This window comes from Mchenga conophoros, linkage group LG8, assembly GCF_057382185.1.
Source record: "Mchenga conophoros isolate Kocher_MC1m ecotype Shallow Benthic linkage group LG8, M_conophoros_male_GT1.1, whole genome shotgun sequence".
In the NCBI taxonomy this organism is placed as follows: domain Eukaryota; kingdom Metazoa; phylum Chordata; class Actinopteri; order Cichliformes; family Cichlidae; genus Mchenga; species Mchenga conophoros.
Window position 1 is genome coordinate 16,724,224 of NC_140533.1, and position 12,042 is coordinate 16,736,265.

The window sequence follows — 12,042 nt, forward strand, 5'->3', positions numbered from 1 at the left end:
TCCTCTCTCCCCTTTAGGCAGAACAGGACAACGGCCACCCCCTGCCAGCTTTCGCCAGCCTTCAAATCGAAGTTCTGGATGAAAACAACCAGGCACCCTACTTCCTGCAGCCTAGTTACCATGGCTACATCAGTGAGGCATCGCCAGTGGGAACCACCATAGCGACCAGCGCCAGCCTATCTGTACCACTGGCCATAATAGCACTGGATAATGATGTGGAGGAGGTATGATGAACATGTACAGAGCTGTGATTGATTACAAAAACAAAAACTAAATATTGTTGTTACTAATTAATCAAATTCTAACAGAGTGAAGAATGAAAATGTTCTTGTAAAACCAGAACGACGCAGCTGTTTTAAAATGGTTTGGATTTTTTAGTATGTGTAAAAACTCTTACAACATTTTGATCTGTTGAATCTACTTCTTTTATAGCTGGCACTCAATAAGACGCCTGTAGGTATCAGCTCGGTGCTTTCCTTCTATCTTGACCTTCAGAGTTCTGAGTGGTGTTAACAAGGACTGTGCTTCTAACAACAGACACATGACTCACTTATGTTAATGCTCATTGGTGTTGTGATGTTAAAGTTTACTATACTAGATGAAAACAGACCATTAGCCTTTTACTTCCTGTTGTATTAGAGATCATTTACCTCTGTAGGCCTGTCAAGCTCTTTGCTATCCTACTGATTTACTTGTTGTAAATAATACAACTGCTGAAAGGCACATCCTTGATAACAGGCAGACAAAAGGCCTGTTATCTAATTGCCTACTTTTCACACAGGGGATTGAAAATAACAGCTTAAGCTAGCAGATATTTTATTTTATTTTTACAATTTTGTTTTATCAGGTGCTAGCTTACATATTAAGCTAATATTGCTGATTGAAAACACTCTCTGTTCTTCGCTCTATCTCATGTTTTCAGCAACATTGTTAAATAACAAAAAAGAGAGGGAAACTGAGTGACAGGTTAGCCAGACATGATTAGCAGCTTACATAGGACCACAAAAGCACATATTTTAATAACTTACGACTAGAGTTGGATGTCTCGAGACCGGTCTTGGTCTCGAGACCGGTCTTGAGACCACTTTTACGTGGTCTTGGTCTTGTCTTGATCTCGACGGACTTTGGTCTCGGTCTTATCTTGGTCTCGCTGTCTCGGTCTTGCTGTCTCAGATCAACATAGTGGTCGGGAGATTTGGAGTCAACAGTATCCATGACACACAGTGTAACGTTCAATAATGTATCATGCGCAAAAGCTTTAGCTCTAAGAGCCGTGCTTAGAGAGTGCTTTGTAGTGAATCAGAATAGTCGACTCCCATTGAGCGAGAGCCGCAGCTCCTCAATTAATTTCCTTTCACTGCTCAGCTGTCACACAGCGACACACAGTGGCTCAGCCATGCTCAAATCCCTCCACATTGTGGATTATAATCTTCAGTTTGATGTTACAATTTTATCTATATATAAAGTATAACTGAAACCAGTTACATATTTCCCATTCTTTAGACAGTTTTTGGAGGTGATCGCTGTTTTGTCAGATGACTTTGGGGCCAGTCAGTACCATCATGTCAGCCCTCAAAAGCACACAAAAGTTAGTCTTTTTTGTCCCGGTCTTGGTCTCGGTCTTGGTCTCGCCTCAACTTGGTCTCGGTCTTGGTCTCGTCTCGACTTGGTCTTGGTCTTGGTCTTGTCTTGGTCTCGATACCCTCTGGTCTTGGTCTTGTCTTGGTCTCGATACCCTCTGGTCTTGGTCTTGTCTTGGTCTCGGATTAGGCGGTCTTGACTACAAGTCTACTTACGACTAATACATCTTTTTTCAGACAAAAGGAAAGGTGATTTAAGGGTCTTTGAATATGGGATGGTTGTTGGTACCAAACAGGCTGATCTGTATATTTTAGAAACTGTTAACTGACAATTCCCCACGCTACTATCTCTAGAGTTTACAGAGAATGTTCCAAAAAACAGGAAAAAATCCAGTGAGCAGCAGTTCTCTGAGCAAGTATACTTTGTTGATGCCAGAGATTAGAGGGGAATGGCCGGACTGCTTTAAGTTGATAGAAAAGCAACAAAAAATCAGGTAACCACTCTTTACAACCAAGGTCTGCAGAAGAGCATCTCTTGAACTTGAAGCAGAGGACCACTTCTGTCAGCTAAGAACAGGAAACTAAGGGTACAATTCATATGGGTGAATTCTAATCACCAAAATTGGAAAATGGAAGATTGGAAAAACATTGCCAGGTGTGCTGCAATGTTGAGATTGTAGGATTAGAATTTTGATTAAGCAACATTGTAGCATGTATCCATCCTGCCTTAGATCAGCAGTTCAGGAAAGATATGGGGGTATATAATGATGTGGTGGTATATTTTCATGGCACATCCCACTGTGCATCATTTAAATGCCACAGCCTACCTGAGGATTGTTACAGACCATGTCTAGCCCTTCATGACCCAGTGACCAATCTTGTGATGGCTGCTTCCAACAGTTTAACTCGTCATATCAAACAGCTCAACTTGGTGAATGGTTTTTTGAACATGGCAATGAGCTCGCTGTATTCAAATGGCCTTTACAGTCGTCGGATCTCAACCCAGTAGAGCACGAGAGAATGTGAATGATTCTAACATGTCAATATGCACTGAACTCTCAAAGAAATGTTTCCAGCGCAAAGTAGTAAGGAAGTCCTAAAAGAAAAAATAGATTTTGGCACTGTACTAGCAAGTTGTACTAATAAAGTGTTGGTGAGTGTATATTACCTTCAGATGCCTTGCTGCTGGCGGGGCTATGTAGAACATATCGCAAAATCTAGATCTTGACAGGTCTACCAAAGCTATGACTAAACAATCAGGGCATGGGTCTATCTTCTGGTCAGCTGTTAGAAGCACTTTGTATCTCTTTACCTTACTGATATAAAATCCTGCTCTCATGTAAATAAACCGGCTCTTGCCTAGAAACAAAATTAAACCATCATGTAAACAAAGCTAGAAGCATGGTGACAGTATTTAATCATACCATACAGAAATGAGGGATTGGTCTATTCAAGTGTCCATTTTCGCCGCCCTCTTTCAAGCTCTGCCGAATCTCGACTTTGTGCCTTGCTTGCAGTGTGTGAAGTGCCCTATCTAATTTCCCTCTGAATCTGGATAGTAAAACCATTTCCCTCTTAAATTGCCTCTTGGTAATGCAAGATATTTACAGTGCTGCAACATTGTTATCGCCGATGCATTCCCAGGAGCTTAGTTTGTTTAAGATGTAGCATAGGCATTTTGACAAAAACAAGCTTTGGTTCGCTGCTTTCTAAAAGACCCCAACAGCTTGGAATGGGCTTAGAGAGCATAATGTGTGCATTTGTGTGTGTTCCCGGGACTGTGTATGTGTGTGTCAAGTGATATACATTGAGTTATTTTTAATATTGCTAACCCTGGCCTTTCCTCCAGCATTAAGCACCAACAATGATGATTAGTCCTAATTGCTTTTATGTGACATCCATCACTTTTATTTATGTGTGTGCGCATACAAATGCAAGTATCTGTGTGCGCCTGTAACTGTGCTACTGTGTGTACGTGCATGCTTATTTATGACTCAATATCCACACCGGCTACATCGACAGCATTATCAGCTCCCCCCACCCCCCCACCCCCACCCCCACCCCACCCTACCCTGCTGAGCCAGCCTTATCTGGAATGAGAGCTCCCCTCTCTCTCTCTCCCTCATGCGCACATACACACACAAACAGACACACACACACAGAAGAGATGACTGTGTAGGTAATGTCAGAGGAGGGCTTGGATGAGGATTGCCTCTCCATCACTGAGTATAGCACCCAGACACACACCGATTGAGCCCTCTTCTTAGAAATTGTTATGTCAAGAAAACACAAGGGATGTTTTTCATTCATATTCTTAACCATCTCTTGTCCAAGCACTTCTTTGTTCACAGCTGTTTTGCTTATGAAGCGTGTGGATTCACTGTGTTTTGCCACTGATATATTCAGCTTTGTAATGTTTAAATATAATTATTTCAGAGAAACACAGTTTGAAAGCTGGCTCTTGCCTACTTTTGCCCATCAATTATCATCTTGGCCAGAAACTCTGTGTATTTTTTTTTTTAACCAATCCAGTGTACCCACTTCACTACAGGTTTGCATGTATAGTAATTAATGTAGATGATAGTGAGACATGAGGGAACGGTATCTGAGTGCAAGCGATCCCCCAGCAGAGGATTTAAGGGTAAAAACAAAAAGTTAAATGTTGTAATGTTGTTATGTCTCTCTTCAACAGACACGGGATCCGCAGCTTCAATTCTCACTGGACAGCTATTCTCATGTTTTCTCTGTATCTGCTACTGGAATCAAAAGATACCTCACTCTGGTGCAGCCTGTCGACAGAGAGACACAAGACTCCTACACATTCACGGTACTCTATGGGCTTGATGTCTGTGTGCACTACACAAAGTGTTTGCATGTGAGGGGAGAAGCGATAGATAAGTGTCTGAATGCATTTGAATAACTCCCCTTCAAAGTCAGATAAAAGCAGGGATCTTGGGAAAAACAAATAAAAAAATCTCACGAAAAGAAGTGAAAAATGGAAATAAAATGACACCAGAGGAATACGCAGAAAAATAAAAATATGCTTGGGTTTCTTAACCTATGCTTGAGCCTGAATTTAAGCCATTTTAGCAGTAAGGCGAGAGAAGCGAGATGTGGAGTGGAGAAAATGCAGAGGATGTGAGTACAGGTGAAGCACACACACAAAAAAAGCAGATTAGAAAGAAGAGGGCAGAGGGTTACAGAGAACACAAACAACACACCGACTGTGGAGGGAGGCATATAGAGAGGCCTGAAGTAAGAAAATCATGAGAAGGCGAAGGAAAAGGGCAAACATGGAAGGAATTTCTTCAACCTTCATATGTTTTTAAAAGTTGATTTGATTTTCTGTCCTAACAGTGCTTCTAAAAAATGAGTTTTAAATGACAGTATTAATTATTATACTGTCACTAGTAATTAATGCCTTTGTTGCTTACTGTAGAAATGAATGTAGCAAACAAGACTAATTACAGTGATTACAGTCCTTCTGTGTCCACATCTTTCCCTATTTTTTCTGTCTACCTGGTGCGTTTTCTTCATTTTCCCCTCCTTGTTTTTTTTTTTTTTTAATTTATCAGTGGAATCTAATCCAGCAGCGTCTTCATTGGTAGGGCGCATGTAAGCTGCCCAATGTCAAGCAGAGTATCAAAATGTATCTCAGTATATGATGTACTGCATTGTTACTTCACACAGCAGCTGTTATCTGACAAGCTCAGGCTGGTAACTCTGGCAGTGTGTGTTTGTGTGTGTGTGTGCACATGTGGGACTGTATGCGGCTCTATGTGTCCTTGAGTGTGTATTCAGCAATTTGGGAGTTAAAGATGGAAAAAGCAGAAGGCCTGGTGTATTGATTTAAAGGCAGAGGTGTACAGTAATCATCATGAAGCCTTGGAGGAGAAATTAAACTCAAGGCAGGCAGAGAGAGATATGAGAAATGGTGGGTGATTTTCATTTGAAGGAGTGAATCAGCTTCTTGGCAGATGAGCTTGTGGAGAAGATTGGTATCAGCGAAGAAACTTCTTTCCTGCCGATATTCGCTTTGAATGATTTCTAAAACATGGCTGAAATGCACATTTTCGCTTGAATTTTTCTGCTACTGACTCATTTATGGGCGAGTGGAGGGACATTGGGGGAAAAAAAGATGAAACCAGGCACGGTCATAAACAAAATTTGTCATGGATGTGAAGCGCTTTAATTGACTTTTGAATGCTTTGAACATCTCAGAGCATGAACTAAAGGACAGGGGAGACTAAAAACATGCTTGTGACATTAAAGTTGATTTAAAAACAAACAACATACTTAACGTGATTAATTTTATCTAAGTTAATCGAGCTCCTAAGACTTGAACGACAATCAGTTTTCGACATTTCTCTCATGTCGAGTTGAGCTTTTTTCGTGTTTGTACCTATGAAGCCACAAAAACTGATGTTTTAAAGTGGCAGGGTGCAAAACACAATAATAAAGAACAGGCTCTACTTAGAGGAGCTCAGCAGTTTGCTTTCAGAAAAACATTACTGCTCAATTGATAGTAAGCAAAAGCCAGCCAGCTTCACCTTTATTGTACAGTATCCTTTCAGTCTTCTTTATACGAGGTTGACTAAGCATAACTCTCACTGTTAATGCTATTTCTTATTTATATGCATTTTTAAATAAATGTATGCATTATAAATGGCGATAGTTACCGGGAGTACTCTTGCGTGTAGGTTAAATTAGAGACAGCCAGCACTGATTAAAGAGTTTCCACAGTTTCCATTATTTTACTTTCTGTACACAGATTTTGTAATTCTTTAATGTCCCTTCTTTTGGTAAATACTGTGAAGCATCTTGTAACTACACTCTCTTTATTGGGTACATCTCTTTGCTTGTTAATGCATATTTCTAATCAGACAGCATCCGAATGGAATAGAATAGAAATGAAAATTGAGTATTTTGCAAACTTCTGTTGAATGCTAAATTTTGAAGCACAGTGTCTACAGCAGAAGAAGACCACTCCAGGTGTCACTCCTTTCAGTTAGGGACACTTAGGGAAACTGAGGCTACAACTCATCCAACTTGGCTTAGGGTATATGGCATAAACAGCATGGATCCATCCTGCCTTGTATCAACGGTTCACGCTGGTGGGGGTGGTGTAGTAGTGTGGGAGATATATATTTTTTCCCCAGCAGAATTTTGGACCCAATAGCACCACCTGAGCGTAGTTTAAACACCTGCGTTTCGTTGCTGATCACGTCCATCCCTCTATGACCACGGTGTACCGATTTTTTAACGTATATTCTGTGTCACAAAGCTCAGATGATTTCAAACTGGTTTCTTGAACATGATAATGAGTTCACTGTGCCCTCCACAGTCACCCGTTTTCAATGCAATAGAGCACCTTTGGGTTGTGGTGGAACCCAAAGATCTGGAGCAACCGTGTGATGCTATCACCTCAATGACCAAAGTCTATGCTTAATATTTCCAACACCTTGGTGATTCTGTGCAATGAATTGTACTTAAGACAAAAAAGGGGGTCCAACTCAGTATTTCAAGATAAAACTAATGAAGTAACGTCATTTAAAAATAACGTTATTATTATTCTTGTTATCAAAAGAATCCTACACCTTAATTTTTTTTAAGAGAAATACAAAGTTAAGGAAACTCAAGATGTCAAGCACAGATTCAGTGCATAGTCCACCCGCCTTCTCATCAGCAGGCCTCTCAAAATCAAGACTGTGTTTTTTTTAAAAGAAGGAACACTTTGGCTCTTTGCTTTGTTAACTGTTTCTTTTTCTGCCTTTGTCTCAGCTTGTAGCATCAGACGGTGTCCAGGAGAGCACTGCAGTTACCGTGGCCATAACAGTGTTGGATGTTAATGACAACACTCCAACCTTTCCTAACGTTTCCTATAATGTGAACCTGTTTATCGACATGATGCCTGGAGAAGCCGTGTTACAGGTACACACTGTCGAACGCATACAGGTTAATAACACATCTAGTCTGTGGCAGCTTTAGCAGCATGATTCGTTAAAGCGTTTCTTGGAGCATGTTGTGAGTGTTTGGACATGAATCACATTTGTGTGTGTGTGTGTGTGTGTGTGTGTATGCGTCTTTTCCTAGCTGTCAGCATTTGACTCCGATGCAGGTCAAAACGGTCTCATCACGTATCGGATTTTGGCTGGTCACCAAGGACACTTTGTCATAGGCAACAGGTAAATTGATGAGTGGCATTGTTTTTGTTTTATTTACTTTTTAGCATTGAGGGAATATGCTTCTTTGCTATTTTGTTGCAATTTTGAAGAGTGAAATCTCTAGCAGTAACCATTAATCGCTCAGCTAAACATAAAGGCTCTAAAAAGGTGAAACCGCTCGCCCGCACCAATCTATGCGGAAATAAAAAAAAATTGTATAGGCCTAACAATGACAATGAGTCACTTGGGATTTATTGTGGCCTTAAGGTTGCCAGCAAACCAACACAGCATTGCAGTGGATAGAACTCCTGCTTAAGATGTTGCTTGGTATAAGTGCTTTAGACATTGGATCGAGAATACAAATAAATGTAGTAGTTAAATTGTCAGGCTTTTGCAAACTATGCATGTTAGAAATAATAGCATAATGGAAGTTATGTTGGTGATTTTCTTGAATAGCTCAGGTAAAGTTAGAAAATCCACTATGAAAGTGTGATAAGTATTTATAATCAGATAAATGTAACTATTTCCACAGCAGTGGGATCATCACTGTGGCACCAGGCGTGCAGCTAAGTGTTGGGCAGAGCTATGCGTTGACCGTAGAAGCCATGGACAACGGGCCTGAACCCCACCGAAGGTAGGGGTTTCTCACTTTGTGATTCGCCGGGTATTTTCTTTCTGTCTGGTGATGAAACTCAAAAGGTCATCAGATTTCCGGAGCGTCCACACTCATCGTCAGACACGGCACATCTCTGTCTGTCGCTTCCCACTTTGTTACCCCTCTCCTGTCACTCTTTCTGTTCGCCATTTTCAGACAAGTTGTTTTCATTCTTAGAAATATATATATCTTAAATTATAGTTTTAAATCGGAATAGAGCTGAAAAGGAGTCTGAAACAAGAAAATGGATAGTGTGAGTGTGAGGGGGGGGGAAGAAACAATGCAGAATAAAAGGGTGCCTCAAGACACCCTCTTCTTGAGAGCAGAGAGAAAATTATACTGTCTCTGACTCCAAAAAGGAACGATTTTAACAAATACTGACATACGTGGCATCTGAAATACCACAGAGAGAGGTAGAAAGCAAATGTAGTGCACTATGGTCTGTTGCCTTCGAGGGGTACGGACAGACTTGGGAACACGGCTTTTTAAATATTTTCTTCTATCCTGTTTCCTGCTCTGCATCTCTACATCATTAATTGAATCAGTAAGGACCATAACTTTAAGCAAATCACAATTCCCTGCCGTTCTCCAACCAGCTTTATTAAATGGAAAAGGCAGCTGCTCCTAATACATTTTAAACTCTTTGTAAGTATTGATTTGCGTAGCTATAGTCTGGCAGAGATGTGAAATTTTAGTTTCAAGCAGTTACCGTACAATATTTGAGAACAGAAGCAAATCCAACCATTGAACCACTCACCCACTGGAACACACATTGATGTAGCAGCTGCACTCTCGGAGAGTTTGATTTTTTTGAGTGTTTTGTGCCGCTCCATGCTGCAACTTGACGCAAGAAACAAAAGAGACTCACTGGGAGCAAGCCATGAGCTTTTGTGTATAACAGTTACGCTTAGACTTTTTGATGTACGTCATCCTTCTTTTTGTGTTCCACTTAGTTTTGTTTTTTTGTTTGTTTTCTTGTCTTGTTGTATATCATCAGATAGAGGAACACCATAAAGAAGACTGCACAAAAGCATCAGAGTAATTGGCATCAATGAAAACAAAAGTCATACTCGCTGATCTACATCACCACACAGCTTTCTGATACTCAATGGGTGTTGTTCTTTGTATTCTGCACTTGGGAATAGCGCAGCAAAAGGACAAATTAACACTGTGTGTCCTTGTAGAAAGGACAAACAAGCCGAGTCCCTGCTTTACAAATGAGAAGCACAGAACAAAAGCAACACTTGGGTGCAAACATGGGGAAACATTTAATCAAGACTCTTTTTTTTTTTTCCTTTACACACCGCTTGAGGAAAAAGAACAGGGCAATACCCAGGTGATTATCACTTGTTAGGCAGGCTGCTATAACAGGAAGTCAGTCTTTTTAAATTGATGTAAGATGAGCAGGTCAGTGGGAGATATATCTGAATTTCTGATTATAAAATACATTTGAGGATGTGATTGAATACTTGGACATTTAATTTGAACTGTCAGTGGGCACAGGTGGAGACTTCTGCTCTCTTTAGAAACCTGACAAAAATGCACCTGTATTCAATCAGCTCCCCTGAGACGTGGTTAAAATGCTGGAAGGTGTAAAATGAACGTTTTTGCATATGGTAAGGTCTGTGTATCAGCAGTGTGCAGCATCAGTAGTGTAGTGTCACTCCAAATAAAGTATCTGCACCTAAATTTCATTCAGATATTCCCACAGCTCTGACAGAATAACGCACTGTGCTCATGCACTATTATGTATGCAAACGTATGTGCTGGTGCTTGTGCAAGATTTGAGAATACAGTGCAGCTCAGCTCACTTATGATGTATAAGGTAAGAGCTTCATTAATAAATAAATAATGTATTTTGATAGTTGACATTTTGATTAGAGGTAATATTGTACATGTAGTTTGGGAAATGAACACTCAAATGCAAATATTAAACTTTAGCTTGCGAATTTTTAACTGAAGATTTCAACTGTGACTATGGGAAACCTGCATCTCAGACAGATCAATTGATAAATTTCATATAAATGGCAAAAAATGTATTGTGCCACATGTTTAAATACACACAGTTCTCTCATTTTGTCTCATACTGAAGGTACAGTATCTAATAAACTCTGAAGAAAGACTTCCAAAACAGTTGGAAGCAAGAAATTAACTTTAGCTCGCGTCTTATTAGCCTGACCTGTCACAGACATGTTACATAATTGTAACGCAACCTTTGCTTGGTTTTAGCGTAAAGAAATTATTTAAGAATACATTTCCTAAATTGCAGTTGGCCGTTTTGTGATTTTTGGTTGCTATGCATTGGAGAAATTGCGCTGATTGGATGAAGTAACTTAATTTTTACTTAGACAATAAATCATAGAGGTTACTGCCATAACACTTTCACAATGTTAAATTTACCAGACAGAAACATCAGAAATATCCAGACCATATGGGTTACCTCTGGATATCAGACACTGTTGTGCCCTTGTGCTTTGTGTTTTACTATTAACGTCAAACAGTAGTTACATTTCTGATTGCATTTTGGGAAGCTAATGTAAATGTAAATAATGTAAAAAATAAAACGTGCAATGCCTTTCATCTCAAGCTTCCAAAGTTCAGGTACTTTATAAAGCATTAAAGTTTTTTGCATTTTCTGACCTGCTTACTGCCCTCACATTTACTCTGAATCAACCTACCAACTCTAATACATTAATTCAGCAAGACTGATAGTATCTAATGTGTAGAGCAAGAATAATGTATGGCTTGCATGCCACATTGCTTTTCTGGAGCAATATTTCTCAGTCATTCCAAAACTAGAATCCTTTTTTATCCTTCTAGCCATGAAGCTGCCAAATCAATATAGAATGTGAACTTCTGCAGATTGAGGTGGTTCCAGTGATTGGCATGGAGATTGTCCCCAAATTTCCCCAGACCCCCGTTTATCTCAGCTGAAAATGTAACCTGACAAATCAATATCTCTCTGTGCTACAGATTTGTTAAAACTATAAATCTGGACTCAGAATGAGCTGTGTCCTCATTATGATGGCAGCTAACAAAAACAAAAGAGAGCATTTTTTAAAGTATCGCGTTAGGCGTCTGGAACTTTTAATAATGAAATAAATCACCACAAGAGAGAGAGAAGATAACACAGATGAAGATGTTAGATAAAAAGTGAATTTGCAAAAAAGAGATCATTTTTACTGTACCTTACGTGTCATGTAGTGAATTATGAAAGGGAGCACAAGTGATGTGACTTATCAACTACAGCTAGCAAGCTTAGTTAACAAGGTACATTGACTGTATATGTGCATCACCCAGACATCAATATTTGCTAATTAGTGCTAAGTAAGATGAAAAAAAGAATACTAAAAATTCACTCACTGAAACTGAAGCAGAGACCTTTGAATGTGATGTGTATGCGGTTTTTTTACATTTAGCTGATAAATTAATTCGCATCAAAAGGCACCAACGCCATATACACAATCAAAAGGTCCAGTTCAGTAATTTTAATTAGCTGAGGTGAAAAAAGCCAACAGCTATAACCACCAGTATTAATTGCCTTTTAGTCAAAGATTATCCTTGGCTTTTAGCAATTCAGTCAGGTAAGCATTTAAAAATTCAGCCCCATGCAGTTAGCATGAAAAGGGAGGTCAAGACTATA

At 39.7% G+C, this 12,042-nt stretch overlaps 1 protein-coding gene across 1 annotated transcript in view; it reads left to right on the top strand.

The window, feature by feature from the left end:
- The window catches only part of LOC146568505 (protocadherin-15-like), a 235,777-nt gene that overhangs the window by 94,963 nt on the left and 128,772 nt on the right, over nucleotides 1-12,042 (top strand). Inside the window, exons 12-16 of the mRNA XM_085284578.1 lie at nucleotides 18-224; nucleotides 4,273-4,407; nucleotides 7,362-7,511; nucleotides 7,674-7,765; nucleotides 8,277-8,378. Of these exons, the coding sequence (XP_085140704.1) occupies nucleotides 18-224; nucleotides 4,273-4,407; nucleotides 7,362-7,511; nucleotides 7,674-7,765; nucleotides 8,277-8,378 (686 nt within the window). The remainder of the gene's footprint in view (nucleotides 1-17; nucleotides 225-4,272; nucleotides 4,408-7,361; nucleotides 7,512-7,673; nucleotides 7,766-8,276; nucleotides 8,379-12,042) is intronic.